We start from the raw sequence: 15,354 nt of genomic DNA, 5'->3' as shown, positions 1-15,354 counted from the left end.
AATATGGTTGTTTAAATGAGAGACATAGAAACCCTCTCCTTTCACTTTAAATCTGAGAGAGAGAGAGAGAGAGAGAGAGAGAGAGAGAGAGAGAGAGAGAGAGATGAACTATGCAGTGATTTCCTGCTATGGCGCTGTCCATGGTGCTGACACACTCAAGAGGCAATAGTATTTGGGCTGGGTCACCTCCAAAACGATAATTAGCATCATCACAGCATTTTTTTTAAGTATCACATTTTACACGTACACACGTACGCACGCACGCACACACACACACACACACACACACACACACACACACACACACACACACACACACACACACACACACACACACACACACACACACACACACACACACACACTTATCACCAATAACCAATGATGTTATATAATGATTTTTGCGACTATAAGCCTAGCTACATTTACAGTACTGAGTTTGTATTGTAATAGTTGATTGATATCACATTTTCTTTAAATTGTGAATCATTTTGTGTCAAAGGACAAACCTCTAGAGGAGAGTCTGGTTCATCCAAGATGCTCTTTTCATTCTGCATCCTCTGCATCGTCCCTGTACAGCTGGGGTCCATTATCAGTATGTTTTGACTACCAGCTCTGCCGAACTTACAGTCACTCTTTCTGGAATCAGTTGTCCTGCACACCTCGTAATTGTACACATGAGGGAGAGTCCCTGACCCCAAAGTGTCTGAGTAACGAGGTGGATAATATGGAATCACCGGGAGACTGGAATGATAGAGGCGAGACTGTCTCCATCTGTATAATTTCACTGATATAATAACAACTAAACACGTGATGAAGAGAAAGGAAACTACAGCCAAAGCCAAGACTAAGAAAAACGTCAGGTCGTCATTGTCCTTGTCGTGAGTGAAATCACTGAACTCAGAGAGAACTTCAGGGAAACTGTCAGCCACCGCCACGTTAACATTGACTGTAGCTGAACGAGAGGGCTGTCCGTTGTCCTCCACTATAACAGTAAGTCTTTGCTTCACAGCATCTTTATCTGTGACTTGACGGATTGTTCTTATTTCTCCATTCTGTAATCCCACTTCAAACAATGCCCGGTCTGTCGATTTATGTAGTAGTTTATAAGAGAGCCAGGCATTCTGTCCAGAGTCCGCATCCACAGCCACCACTTTAGTGACCAGATAGCCCACATCTGCTGAACGAGGCACCATTTCAGCCACCAGAGAGCCACCACTCTGGACTGGATAGAGAACCTGAGGGGCGTTGTCATTCTGGTCTTGAATTAAAATAGTGACAGTCACATTGCTACTGAGTGGAGGGGAGCCTCCATCTTGCGCTTTGACACGTAGTGTAAGTTGATTGATTTGCTCATAATCGAATGTGCGTACTGCATGTAAAACTCCAGTTTCAGAGTTTATGGATACATACGAAGAGACTGGGCTTCCGCTGACTTGTGTGTCCTCTATGACGTATGAGATTCTGGCGTTTTGATTCCAATCAGAGTCTCGTGCACTCACAGTAAATATTGACACCCCAGGGGAGTTGTTCTCAACTATATAAGCCGAATAGCTTGGTTTGCCGAACAATGGTGCATTATCATTTACGTCAGAAATTTTAAGGCATAAAGTCGTTGCACTAGATAGGGAAGGAGACCCTGAATCGGTTGCAGTTATAGTAATATTGTATTCTGCTTTTGTTTCACGATCAAAAATCATATCTGAAAGCAAGCTATAATAGTTGGTTAAAGACGACTGGATTTTAAATTGGTGTTTCGTGTCTATTGAGCATGTTATCTGTCCGTTTCTTTCCGAGTCTGCATCTTTTACATTAATAACGGCTATAGTTGTCCCAGGCGGAGCATCTTCAGATATCGGGCTAGAAAACGACATGACATTTATGATCGGAGCATTGTCATTAACATCAATAACCTCAATGATAACTTTACTTACAGAAGATAGACCACCTTGATCTTTAGCACCGACTCTTATTTCATATTTTTTGTCTTTTTCAAAATCTATTTTCCCAGCAACAGATATTTTTCCAGATGTCTTGTCAATATCAAACATGTCAGCTAAATTCCCCTTCAAGTTGGAAAAACTATAAGTCACTAACCCATTTGATCCACTGTCAGCATCTGACGCGTTAATAGTAGTAATATATGTACCAACAGGTGCATTTTCCCTCACAGTAGCTTGATATACTGATTGGTTAAAAACAGGTGCGTTGTCATTCGCATCTAAAACAGTTATATCGATATTTACTGTACCTGATTTCGGTGGTGTCCCGCCATCTACTGCTATCAGTTTTAAAGATAAATGGTTATTTGATTCTCTGTCTAATGGTTTCTGTAAAATCATTTCGGCAAATTTGCTTCCATCAGCGTTAGATTGTTGTTTCAAAATGAAGTTATCATTGGGGCTTAAAACGTAATTTTGTAAACTATTAAGCCCTACATCAGCGTCCTCTGCGCTTTCTAAGTCAAATCGAGATCCTATCGCTGCAGATTCACTAATTTCCAAATTAATGTAACTGTTTTTGAAAGTAGGAGAATGGTCATTAACATCCAAGATCTCTACAATGACCCGATGGAGTTCGATTGGGTTTTCTAGAATTATTTCGAAGCTGAAGCTACACGGAGTGACGTCGCCACAAAGCTGCTCTCTGTCTATTCTCTCATTCACGACTAGAATCCCTTTGTCTGTCTTCAGCTCGGTGTACTGAACGCTTTCTCCGGTCACGATACGGGCCCGACCAGAACGGAGCCTTTTCAGATCCAAACCCAGGTCCTGTGCTACGTTACCAATCAAAGAGCCTTTCTTCATCTCCTCTGGAACGGAATATCGCATTTGACCATCAACGTTTTGAATGATCAACATCAAAACCGTCATCATCCCCAACGCAGGTTTGGAAAACAAACGCCATCTTACACTTTGGGGCTGTATTAATGCCATGTCCGACTCCATAACGCATAAATCCTCTTGACAATGAAGCAAAAAGACAGAATCATCCAGATCCAATCGCAGATTTGGTATAGGCTAAATATCTGTATTCCCCAATTTCTTTCTGTAAAAATATGATAGGATTCTTCGAAATTGAAATGACTGTCTCCTCCACATAGCCCCACCTCGAAGCACAGTGCTTCACTCGTCGTCAGGGCAGCTACAGAGGACTGAGGGGATTTTTAAAGCTGAGAACTCCTCCAGTCTGTTTTTATTCTGAACCAACAGCGTCACTTAGAGTCCAAAACGCGAATGCCATAATCAAAACATAATAAGGAAGCCAAACAAATGGAGACACAAGAAGTCAACTCTATTTAGTAGACGTAGAAGAAAGATTGTAACCAGAGTAAAGATCCATTCCCACTGGGCCAGATAAACAGATACAAAATATTTGTCTCCATTCAAGTGGATGTTAAGATATAATATCTTACCATCCACTTGAATGGAGACAAATATTTTGTATCTGTTTATCTGGCCCAGTGGGAATGGGCCTTTAAGCATGTGACAAGAAGTACAAGTGTGCCTAATCATAATTTTATAGACAACTAAGACTTCTACTGTGCAGGGAGGACAATGTCAAAATCATTAAAAAGTAAAAAAGTACAAAGTAATCGGACAAAACTACACGATCTAGAGAGAATAAATTGTACATTACATCAAAATACAATGCACAATGTCTTCACTTATAAATGTTTTTTTTTTCTTTAAAAAAAAAAATTAAATACGGAAGAACGTTTAGGTCCAAATTGATCATCCAAATCAAATAAATGCACACCCATATATATATAGGCCTATGGGGCTTTTAAGCCGTGACATCATTTTGTAGTCAGACCTCCAAGCAGATTTATTGTCAATATATCTGTCCCTCGCTATTTCAACAGATCCGAGACAAAAATAACGACTAAAGTATAATTCTACCACTTTCCTTTCAACAACAAAGAGAATAAAAATTAGTAAATAGTAAATATAGTAAAAAGATTCGCTTTTTTGGGGGGCAAAAGTTCTCCACTGCCTACAAAATGATGTCAGACTTAACAGCCCCATACTGTATGGTGTAAATGGAGTTGCAATCATAGAATCACACCAATCAGCTAAGGAGGAGTACACAGTAATGTTGAGGGTGAAAGAAAGTTCACGCAAAATGTTAACATGCTTAATGCTGCATAATACAAACACAACACAAAAAAATGGAAAATAATTATATGAATAGAAGGTCCAACTTGTCCAAGTATTTAATTCCAAAATTCTGAAAGCGAGCATGAGTAACCAACGATTGTCTCAATTTCCAGGTATCCAATCAGGTGATGATCTCCGTTCTACATTGCCTCTGTAACTACCATCTCTTTCATTCAGATTTAGCGTTAAGCAAAGCATCTCGATCCCATCCACATTGACCTGCTTCTAGGGGGATTCTCTCTCCTCTAGGGCTTACAATGAAATGTTACTTATTTCAACTTGCTGCCTAATCATTGAAATGACCCAACTAAAAGAGGTCACATGAGGTCACATGATGATTGACACAGTCTAAATTACATTTAGGCTGTGTACCTTTCAATGCAGGCAATTAGAATACAAAAAGGCAAGAAAAAATACTGTAATGTGGATTTGAAGGAGAGATTTTTTTTTACTCCAACAATGAAACAAAATATGCTTGTTTAAATGAGAGATATAGAAATATAAAAACCCTCTCCTTTCAGTTATCTGAGAGAGGGAGAGAGAGAGAGAGAGAGAGAGCGAGAGAGAGAGAGAGAGAGAGAGAGAGAGAGAGAGAGAGAGAGAGAGAGAGGGGAACTATGGGGTGATTTCCTGCTAAGGCGCTGTCCATGGTGCTGAAACACACTCAAGAGGCAATAGTATCCTGTGCAATCCAAAACGATAATTAGCACCATCACAGCATTTGCTTGAAGTATTACATTTTACACGCACGCACGCAGGCAGGCAGGCAGGCAGGCAGGCAGGCAGGCAGGCAGGCACGCACGCACGCACGCACGCACGCGCGCAATCGCGCGCGCGCACGCACGCACGCACGCACACACACACACACACACACACACACACACACACACACACACACACACACACACACACACACACACACACACACACACACACTAAACAATGATGTTATATAATGATTGTGATTATTAATGCACAATTACGCTTTTGAGGAACTATCACGTTTAATCATGTTTCTGATTTAGTTTTTAAAATCAAAAACACGTTTACTATACATTCCGAATACTGAGTTTTTATTGTAATATTTGATTGATATCACATTTTCTTTAAATTGGGAATACTTTTGTGTCAAAAGACAAACCTCTAGAGGAGAGTCTGGTTCATCCAAGATGCTCTTTTCATTCTGCATCCTCTGCATTGTCCCTGTACAGCTGGGGTCCATTATCAGTATGTTTTGACTATCAACTCTGCCGAACTTGCAGTCACTTTTTCTGGAGTCAGTCGTCCTGCACACCTCGTAATTGTACACATGAGGAAGAGTCCCTGTCCCCAAAGTGTCTGAGTAACGTGGTGGATAATATGGAATCACTGGGAGGCTGGAATGATAGAGGCGAGACTGTCTCCATCTGTATATTTTCACTGATATAATAACAACTAAACACGTGATGAAGAGAAAGGAAACTACAGCCAAAGCCAAGACTAAGAAAAACGTCAGGTTGTCATTGTACTCCTTGTCGTGTGTGAAATCAGTGAACTCAGAGAGAACTTCAGGGAAGCTGTCAGCCACCGCGACGTTAACATTGACTGTAGCTGAACGAGAGGGCTGTCCGTTGTCCTCCACTATAACAGTCAGTCTTTGTTTGACAGCATCTTTATCATTGACTTGACGTATTGTTCTTATTTCTCCATTCTGTAATCCCACTTCAAACAACGCCCTGTCTGTGGGTTTCTGCAGTTTATAGGAGAGCCAGGCATTCTGTCCAGAGTCCACATCAACAGCCACCACTTTAGTGACCAGATATCCCACATCTGCTGAACGAGGCACCATTTCAGCCACCAGAGAGCCACCACTCTGGACTGGATACAGAACCTGGGGAGCGTTGTCATTCTGGTCTTGAATTAAAATAGTGACAGTCACATTGCTACTGAGTGGAGGAGAGCCTCCATCTTGCGCTTTGACTAGTAGTTTAAGTTGATTGATTTGCTCATAATCGAAAGTGCGTACCGCATGTAAAACGCCAGTTTCAGAGTTTATGGATACATACGAAGAGACTGGGCTCCCACTGACTTGCGTGTCTTCTATGAGGTATGAGATTCTGGCGTTTTGATTCCAATCAGTGTCTCGTGCACTCACAGTAAATATTGACACTCCAGGGGAGTTGTTCTCAATTATATAAGCCGAATAGCTTGGTTTGGCGAACAATGGTGCATTATCATTTACGTCAGAAATCTTTAGGCATAAAGTTGTTGCACTAGATAGAGCAGGAGACCCTGAATCGGTAGCAGTTATAGTAATATTGTATTCTGATTTTGTCTCACGATCAAAAATCGTATCTGAAAGCAAGCTGTAATAGTTGGTTAAAGACGACTGGATTTTAAATGGATGTTTCGAGTCTATTGAGCATGTTATCTGTCCGTTTCTTTCTGAGTCTGCATCCTTTACATTGATGACGGCTATAGTCGTACCGGGAGGAGCATCTTCTGATATTGGGCTAGAGAACGACATGACATTTATGATCGGAGCATTGTCATTAACGTCAATAACCTCAATGATAAGTTTACTCGCATCATTAAGGCCACCCTGATCTTGGGCGCCGACTCTGATTTCATATTTTTTGTCTTTTTCGAAATCTATCTTACCTGCAACAGATATTTTTCCAGATGCCTTGTCAATATCAAATATTTCAGCCAGGTTCCCCTTTAAGTTGGAAAAACTGTAAGTCACTAAGCCATATGATCCACTGTCAGCATCTGAGGCGTTAACGGTTGTGATGTATGTACCAATGGGCGCATTTTCTACCACAGTACCCCTGTACACCGACTGATTGAACACAGGAGAATTGTCATTCGCGTCTAAAACAGTTATATCGATATTCACTGTACCCGATTTCTGTGGAGTCCCGCCGTCTACTGCTATCAGTTTTAAAGAGAGATGCGGATTTAACTCTCTGTCTAGTGGTTTCTGTAAAATCATCTCTGCAAATTTGCTCCCGTCAGCGTTAGAATGTTGTTTCAAGGCGAAATTATCATTCGAGCTTAAAACATAATTTTGCAAACTATTAAGTCCTACGTCAGGGTCATCTGCACTTTCTAAGTGAAAATGAGATCCTATCGTTGCAGATTCACTGATTTCCAACTGAATGTGACTGTTTTTGAAAGTAGGGGAATGGTCATTAACATCCAAGATTTCTACAATAACTCGATGGAGTTCGATTGGATTTTCTAGAATTATTTCGAAGCTGAAGCTACACGGAGTGACGTCGCCACAAAGCTGCTCTCGGTCTATTCTCTCATTCACGACTAGAATCCCTTTGTCTGTCTTCAGCTCGGTGTACTGAGCGCTTTCTCCGGTCACGATACGGGCCCGACCAGAACGGAGCCTTTTCAGATCCAACCCCAGGTCCTGCGCTACATTACCAATAAGAGAGCCTTTCTTCATCTCCTCTGGAACGGAATATCTTATTTGACCATCAGCGTTGTGAATAATCAACATGAAAAACAGCAGCATTTCTGGTGCAGGTATGGAAAACAAACGCCATTTCACGTATTGAGGCTGTCTTGACGCCATGTCCCAGCGTATTAAAATCCAATGTGAAACTCGAAAGTATAATTCCTCTTGACAATGAAGCAAAAGGTCAACTCATCACAGTATTGGTAAACTACAAATCTATCTTTCCAAAAACATTTCTGTAAAATTTAAACAGGATTCTTAGTCACAACTGTGTCTACCGACTCTCCCCGTTGCCCCACCTCGCATCAAGCACAGCGATTCTTTGCTTCCCTCGTCATAGCAGTTGCAGAGGAGGGGACTTCTAAAGATGATAACACCAGTTAGATTTTTATTCTGACCAACAGCGTCCCTTAGAGCCGAAAACAAGAACACCAACGTAAATACTTACATTTGAGTGATGCTAATGGGCATAAGGCTATACTGCAGAAGAAATAGCTGCATGATGCGATCATGCGAGTAAAACAATTAATAACACATACTTGTATAAATTACATGTGCCAACTCATAGGTTATTCGAGAGAGAATAATGTGATCTAACAACCAAAACACCAAATTAGTATCAGCAAAGCGGCAACACAACCTTAAGGCTCGTGGGGAGAGGAGCTGTTCTCCACCACAGTGCTGACTGCATGGGCCTTAGAACCCAGTTATTACAACATAGGATATGTATTTGTAAATTATGCAGTGAAAATAAATGATTTCATATTCATTTCAGAAAAAAATAGGCTACAACTAAAGGGGTTAGCAAATGTCTTTCCTCTCAGAATTGACGGTATAATTGTTTGCTTTTTAACTTAGTTGTATTTTCTACTGAAGGCAATTCCGTCGTTGTTTTGTGGAAAAAGACACTTCGGTAAAAAAGGCAGGTTCTATAATACATTGTAATGACATGATTATAAACATTTATAACAAGTGTTATGGAGCCTCAAGTGCATTATAATGCATTATACATGCGACTATATGATTACAGACCCGGACCTTTAAGTAAAGTTTCACAAGGTATTTGTGCTGTTCCATATGCATTATGACCAGGCACTACTACTTCATACACCTTCTTTCTTACAAGTCATTTTATATTTTATACTGTATTTATAAAACTATTTTTTGAATAATTATATACTCATAACGAGTGTTGAAACCGTATAGGCCTATACGTGCATTAAAAGAAAAACAATAATAATACAGTAGTACAAAGCAGACACTATACGAAAGTTGACATTGAACAGAGGACAGCTGCGCAGTTTAAACCAACTGGTTGACAACAACAGCAAAATATAGGCTACAGTATGTAACGGTATGTGTCCAATCCCAAGTCCTGTGCAACGTTATACCGATAAGACATTCTTCATCTCCACTGGGATGGAATAGCGAAATTGACCATGCACTGATGATATGACTGATATGACAACAATAGCAAAAAGAAAGAAAAAAAAAAGCTGCCATGCTGATCCACAACACAATCACTGACCCGGACCCCCCAAAAAAGACAAGACTTAGGCCTGTTTAAAATAAATTGTGGTAAGGTCAACTAGTTAATTTCAAAACATATTCATGGTGTTTTCACATACTTAGTGAAATTGTTTGTTAAATCGCTATAGTTAACTCACCTCTAGAGGAGAGTCTGGTTCATCCAGGATGCTCTTTTCACTATAGAATCGCTGCATTGTCCCTCCAGAACTGGGATCCATTATCAGTATGTTCTGACTACCAGCTCTGCCAACTTTACAGTCACTCTTTCTGGAGTCAGTCGTCCTGCACACTTCATAATTGTACACATGGGGGAGAGTCCCTGACCCCAAAGTGTCTGAGTAACGTGGTGGATAATATGGAATCACTGGGAGATTGGAATGACAGAGGATGCGAGACTGCTTCCATCTATATATTTTAACGGATATAATAACAACCAAACACGTGATGAAGAGAAAGGAAACTACAGCCAAAGCCAAGACTAAATAAAAAGTCAGGTTGTCATTGTACTCCTTGTCGTGTGTAAAGTCAGTGAACTCTGAGAGAACTTCAGGGAAGCTGTCAGCCGCCACCACGTTAACATTGACTGTAGCTGAACGAGAGGGCTGTCCGTTGTCCTCCACTATAACAGTCAATCTTTGTTTCATAGCATCTTTATCAGTGACTTGACGGATAGTTCTTATTTCTCCATTCTGTAATCCCACTTCAAACAGCGCTCTGTCTGTAGTTTTCTGCAGTTTATAAGAGAGCCAGGCATTCTGTCCAGAGTCCACATCAACAGCCACCACTTTAGTGACCAGATAGCCCACATCTGCTGAACGAGGCACGATTTCAGCCACTAGTGATCCACCACTCTGGACTGGATATAGAACCTGAGGTGCATTGTCATTTTCGTCAAGTATGAAGATATTAACCGTTACATTGCTAGTGAGTGGAGGGGAGCCTCCATCTTGTGCTTTCACATATAATGTGAGGCTTTTTAACTGTTCATAATCAAAAGAGCGCACTGCATGTAAAACTCCAGTTTCAGAGTTTATAGATACATAACTGCTGACTGGACTACCATGCATCTGTGTATTCTCTACAAAGTAGGATATTCTCGCGTTCTGATTCCAGTCAGAGTCCCGTGCGCTGACAGTAAATATGGACACGGCAGGGGAATTGTTCTCTTTAATAAAAGCATTATACGCCTTTTTCTCAAACATTGGGGCATTGTCATTTATATCAGAGATACTAAGCCTTAACATTGTAGAGCTAGACAGGGATGGAGAACCGGAATCAGTCGCCTTAATAGTAATGTTATATTCAGGCACAATTTCTCTATCGAAAGCAGCATCAGTTATTAAAGTATAATAATTTGTCAAGGATGATTTTATCTTAAATGGGAGATTGTTGGCTATAGTACACGTGACCTGGCCGTTTTGCTCGGAATCTGCGTCTTTCACGTTTATTATTGCTACTGTGGTGCCAGGTTCAGCATCCTCGGAAACAGGGCTGGAGAACGACATGACGTTTATTACTGGAGCGTTGTCATTAACGTCAACAATGTCAATCAGGACCTTACTGGAATCTGTAAGACCTCCCTGGTCCATGGCCTCAACCATAATTTCGTACTTTTTATCTTTCTCGTAGTCTATTTGACCCACCAGACTGATTATACCAGTGGTTTCGTCCATTTGAAATATACGAGTGAGATGCTCTTTCATGTTGGAAAACCTATATGTGATTAGACCGTTTGATCCACTGTCCGCGTCGCTGGCATTAACTGTAGTGATGTACGTGCCTTTTATTGCATTTTCCATTGCAGTAGCCCTGTATAATGACTGAGTAAAAACAGGAGCATTATCATTGGCATCTAAAACGGTGATATCGATATTTACTGTACCAGATCTCTGCGGAGTTCCACCGTCCACTGCTATCAGCTTCAACAGTAATCTCGACTGGCTTTCTCTGTCTAAAGGTTTTTGTATAATCATTTCTGCATATTTTCTACCATCTGGAGTAGATTGTTGCTTCAATACAAAATTCTCATTAGTATTTAATATGTATGTTTGAAGACCATTACCGTCTACATCTGCATCTTCTGCAGTGGGCAACATAAAGCGAGATCCAATTGTGGCCGTTTCACTTATTTCAAATCTTATTTCATCTTTCCCAAACACTGGCGAATTGTCATTAATATCCAGAATTTCCACAGTTAATCGGTGCAGCTCCATAGGATTTTCTAAAATTACTTCAAAGCTGAAGCTACAAGGAGTGACGTCGCCACAAATCTGCTCTCGATCTATTCTCTCATTCACGACTAGAATCCCTTTGTCTGTCTTCAGCTCGGTGTACTGAACAGTGTCTCCGTTGATGATGCGGGCGCGGCCAGAACGGAGCCTTTTCAGATCCAACCCCAGGTCCTGTGCAACATTACCGATCAGAGAGCCTTTCTTCATCTCCTCTGGGATGGAATAACGAATTTGACCACTGACGATATGACTGATGTGGAACAGAAATAGCAACAACTTCCATGTTGATCCACAAAACAATTGCCGTTTTACGAAAAGAAAACCACGACACTTCTCAACCGCCATTGGAAAAAAATGCCAACTGCAACACCACCAAAGAAACCACATCCACAAACTTCAGCAAATGAATCCTATGTGTGTTTAATCACCTATCCAAGCATCTGTTCGATATAAAATACTTGTGCTCCTCGTGTACCAATTCTGAATCTTATAGCCTCTCTTATTCAGTGAAACGCACTGATGGAGGAGGAGAAACTGTATATAAGCCCTATTCACTGACCAACAGCGTCCCTTAGAGTTGAAAACAAGAACATCATGAGATGGAGGACAATAGCAGCCCCACCACCACTTCACGTGTGTTGGTAATACCGATATAGGCTATTTATCACAAGTTAATTTGATTGCTCTATACAATATAAAAGGAAAACATGGGCTAAATCAGTCACACAAGTGAGAGACACTCTTAAAAGAAGGAACCAATTCTAAAAAAACGGTTTAATGGAACAAAGAACCCTGTCTTTACTAAAAGCCCACACAGCAGGCGTTTCACACAAAACTCGTTCTCTAAGTGGAGCTGTCCTCACAGTATGGTGCTGAAACGTCCTCATGTGCCTGTTGTGAACCCGAATGTGTGTGTGTGTGTGTGTGTGTGTGTGTGTGTGTGTGTGTGCGTGCGTGCGTGCGTGCGTGCGTGCGTGCGTGCGCGTGCGCGTATAAGATAGATAGATAGATAGATAGATAGATAGATAGATAGATAGATAGATAGATATATATATAGATAGATCACCAGCTCAGCTCACCTCTAAAGGAGAATCTAGTTCATCCAAGATGCTCTTTTCATTCTGCATCCTCTGCATCGTCCCTGTACAACTGGGGTCCATTATAAGTATGTTCTGACTACCAGCTCTGCCGAATTTACAGTCACTCTTTCTGGAATCAGTTGTCCTGCACACCTCGTAATTGTACACATGAGGGAGAGTACCCGTCCCCAAAGTGTCTGAGTAACGTGGTGGATAATATGGAATCACTGGGAGACTGGAATGATAGAGGCGGGACTGTCTCCATCTGTATATTTTCACTGATATAATAACAACTACACACGTGATAAACAAAAAGGAAACTACAGCCAAAGCCAAGACTAAGTAAAAAGTCAGGTTGTCATTGTACTCCTTGTCGTGTGTAAAGTCAGTGAACTCTGAGAGAACTTCAGGGAAGCTGTCAGCCACCGCCACGTTAACATTGACTGTAGCTGAACGAGAGGGCTGTCCGTTGTCCTCCACTATAACAGTCAGTCTTTGTTTCACAACATCTTTATCAGTGACTTGACGGATAGTTCTTATTTCTCCATTCTGTAATCCCACCTCAAACAGCGCCCTGTCTGTGTGTTTCTGCAGTTTATAAGAGAGCCAGGCATTCTGTCCAGAGTCCACATCAACAGCCACCACTTTGGTGACCAGATAGCCAACATCTGCTGAACGAGGCACCATTTCAGCCATCAGAGAACCACCACTCTGGACTGGATACAGAACCTGAGGAGCATTGTCATTCTCGTCCTGGATCATTATGTTTACAGTCACGTTATTACACAGTGAAGGAGAGCCTCCGTCTTGCGCCTTGACAACGAATGAAAGCTGTTTGATCTGTTCGTAGTCAAAGGAGCGCAATGCGTGTATCACTCCACTCTCAGCATTAACGGATACATGTCCAGTTACTGGAGACCCATTAGATTCTTCAAGAATATAAGAAATGCGAGCATTTTGATTGTCATCCAGGTCATTCGCTCTAACAGTGAGTACAGATACACCCGGTGCGTTATTCTCAGCAATAAACGCGTTGTAAAACAACTGTTTGAAAACAGGGGCGTTATCGTTCACGTCAGACACCTTTAGATGAAAGGTTCTTTGACTTGATAAAGGGGGTGATCCTGAGTCGGTTGCCACTACAGTGATGTTATAGTCAGAAACAGTTTCACGATCTAATGCAGCATCCGTCACCAAAGTGTAGTAATTTCTTACATTCGATTTGATTTTAAAAGGTGAATTTCGATCTACAGTACAAGTCACCTGTCCATTATCACCCGAATCTATATCTTTAACATTAATTATGCCGATCGTTGTGCCAGGAGCAGAGTCCTCAGACACGGGGCTGGTGAATGACATGACGTTTATGACAGGTGCGTTATCATTCACATCAATAACCTCAATTATCACCTTACTAGAATCTTTTAATCCACCCTGGTCTTTTGCTTCGATTCTGAGCTCATACTTCTTATCTTTTTCAAAATCTATAGCTCCTGAAACCGATAATAACCCTGAACTCGGATCTATAGAAAGCAAATCAGCCACATTGCCCTTCAGGTTTGCCAGTGAATATGTGATATATCCGTTCGATCCACTATCTGCATCTGTAGCAGTAACAGTTACAATGTTAGTACCTTTCACTGCGTTTTCCATCACTGTAGCTCTGTACACTGACTGGCTGAAAACCGGAGCATTGTCATTAACATCTAAAACAGTGATGTCAATATTTACTGTACCAGATCTCTGCGGAGTGCCTCCGTCTACCGCTATCAGCTGTAAAGACAGTCGCGGATGCTCTTCTCTATCTAATGACTTCTGTAACACAATTTCAATATATTTACTTCCATCGGGATTAACATGTTGTTTTAAAACAAAATTTTCATTTGAGGTTAAAATATAATTTTGCAGACCATTGACTCCAACATCAGGATCATCTGCGTTGTCCAACATAAATCGTGCACCACTGTTTGCTGACTCACTTATTTCCCAAGCAAGATCTGTATTCTTGAACACTGGAGGATGATCATTGACATCTAATACTTCAATTGTGATATGGTGAATTTCCATTGGGTTTTCTAAAATAATCTCGAAGCTAAAGCTACACGGAGTGACGTCGCCACAAAGCTGTTCTCGGTCTATCCTCTCATTCACGACTAGAATCCCTTTGTCTGTCTTCAGCTCGGTGTACTGAATGCTTTCTCCGGTCACGATACGGGCCCGACCCGAACGGAGCCTTTTCAGATCCAAACCCAGGTCCTGTGCCACGTTTCCAATAAGAGAGCCTTTCTTCATCTCCTCTGGAATAGAATATCGAATCTGCCCAGCCACCATATGCAAACATATGAAAATAAGAGTAGCAATTGGCCATTGCAATCCACAAAACAATCGCAATTTTCGGCCTCCAGGGGAGTGATATCCTCGAAGTGCCATCGTAAGTAAAATAATCACAGGAAATGTCATAAATAAAACAGAAATTAATACAACCCGATGTATTCCAATCCTATTTGATTTAAACGTGCTAATCCATTCATGGGAGACTGCGTGCCCCACTTCACGTGAAGCAGTGAGACACTCCTAATGTTAAAGCATAGGGGAGGGATGATTATAAAATGCAGTACACTTGTTTCACAGATCAACAGCGTCCCTTAGAGTCCAAGTATGGAACATAATATGATGAATACTGGTATAAATCCGCCGTTGTACTGAAATACGGCCTTGTAATGGTTGCCTTTTAAAAAAATGTAAAATATTGGCACTTTTTTTTCCCTTTCTTTTTCTTTTTTTCAATGATTTAATCTCTTAGAAGAATCAGCTATTTGTTTTAATAAACACAAATCCAACAGAGATAATCTCTAAGAAACGAAAACTGGACCCGTCCCGAAAAGTCAGCATGACAAGGGCAA

The 15,354-nt window shown here is 41.1% G+C and overlaps 5 protein-coding genes across 5 annotated transcripts in view; all 5 read right to left on the bottom strand.

Annotated features, from left to right (window-relative positions):
- LOC308302351 (protocadherin gamma-C5-like) overlaps positions 1-15,354 on the bottom strand; it is a gene marked incomplete at both ends in the record, with an annotated part of 340,087 nt that overhangs the window by 89,274 nt on the left and 235,459 nt on the right. The window lies entirely within an intron of this gene.
- The window catches only part of LOC308301925 (protocadherin gamma-A10-like), a gene marked incomplete at both ends in the record, with an annotated part of 92,856 nt that overhangs the window by 27,191 nt on the left and 50,311 nt on the right, over positions 1-15,354 (bottom strand). The window lies entirely within an intron of this gene.
- LOC308301937 (protocadherin gamma-A10-like) lies at positions 426-2,873 on the bottom strand (the record flags this gene model as incomplete). Its single annotated transcript, XM_080746085.1, has 1 exon — positions 426-2,873. One exon carries the CDS (start codon positions 2,871-2,873, stop codon positions 426-428), a length of 2,448 nt encoding a protein of 815 aa, XP_080602211.1.
- On the bottom strand, positions 4,072-7,728 carry LOC308301936 (protocadherin gamma-A3-like; the record flags this gene model as incomplete). The annotated part of the gene is made up of 2 exons (XM_080746084.1): positions 4,072-4,075; positions 5,282-7,728. The coding sequence occupies 2 exons, from the start codon at positions 7,726-7,728 to the stop codon at positions 4,072-4,074; spliced, it is 2,451 nt and encodes an 816-aa protein (XP_080602210.1).
- Positions 8,253-14,782, bottom strand: LOC308301935 (protocadherin beta-11-like; the record flags this gene model as incomplete). Its single annotated transcript, XM_080746083.1, has 3 exons — positions 8,253-8,306; positions 9,279-9,449; positions 12,452-14,782. The coding sequence occupies 3 exons, from the start codon at positions 14,780-14,782 to the stop codon at positions 8,253-8,255; spliced, it is 2,556 nt and encodes an 851-aa protein (XP_080602209.1).

The sequence above is a fragment of the Nannobrachium achirus genome (genome assembly GCF_963921795.1).
Source record: "Nannobrachium achirus genome assembly, chromosome: 17".
Taxonomy (NCBI): domain Eukaryota; kingdom Metazoa; phylum Chordata; class Actinopteri; order Myctophiformes; family Myctophidae; genus Nannobrachium; species Nannobrachium achirus.
Note: the sequence above shows the minus strand (reverse complement) of the source record. Positions and strands in the feature narration are given on the sequence as shown.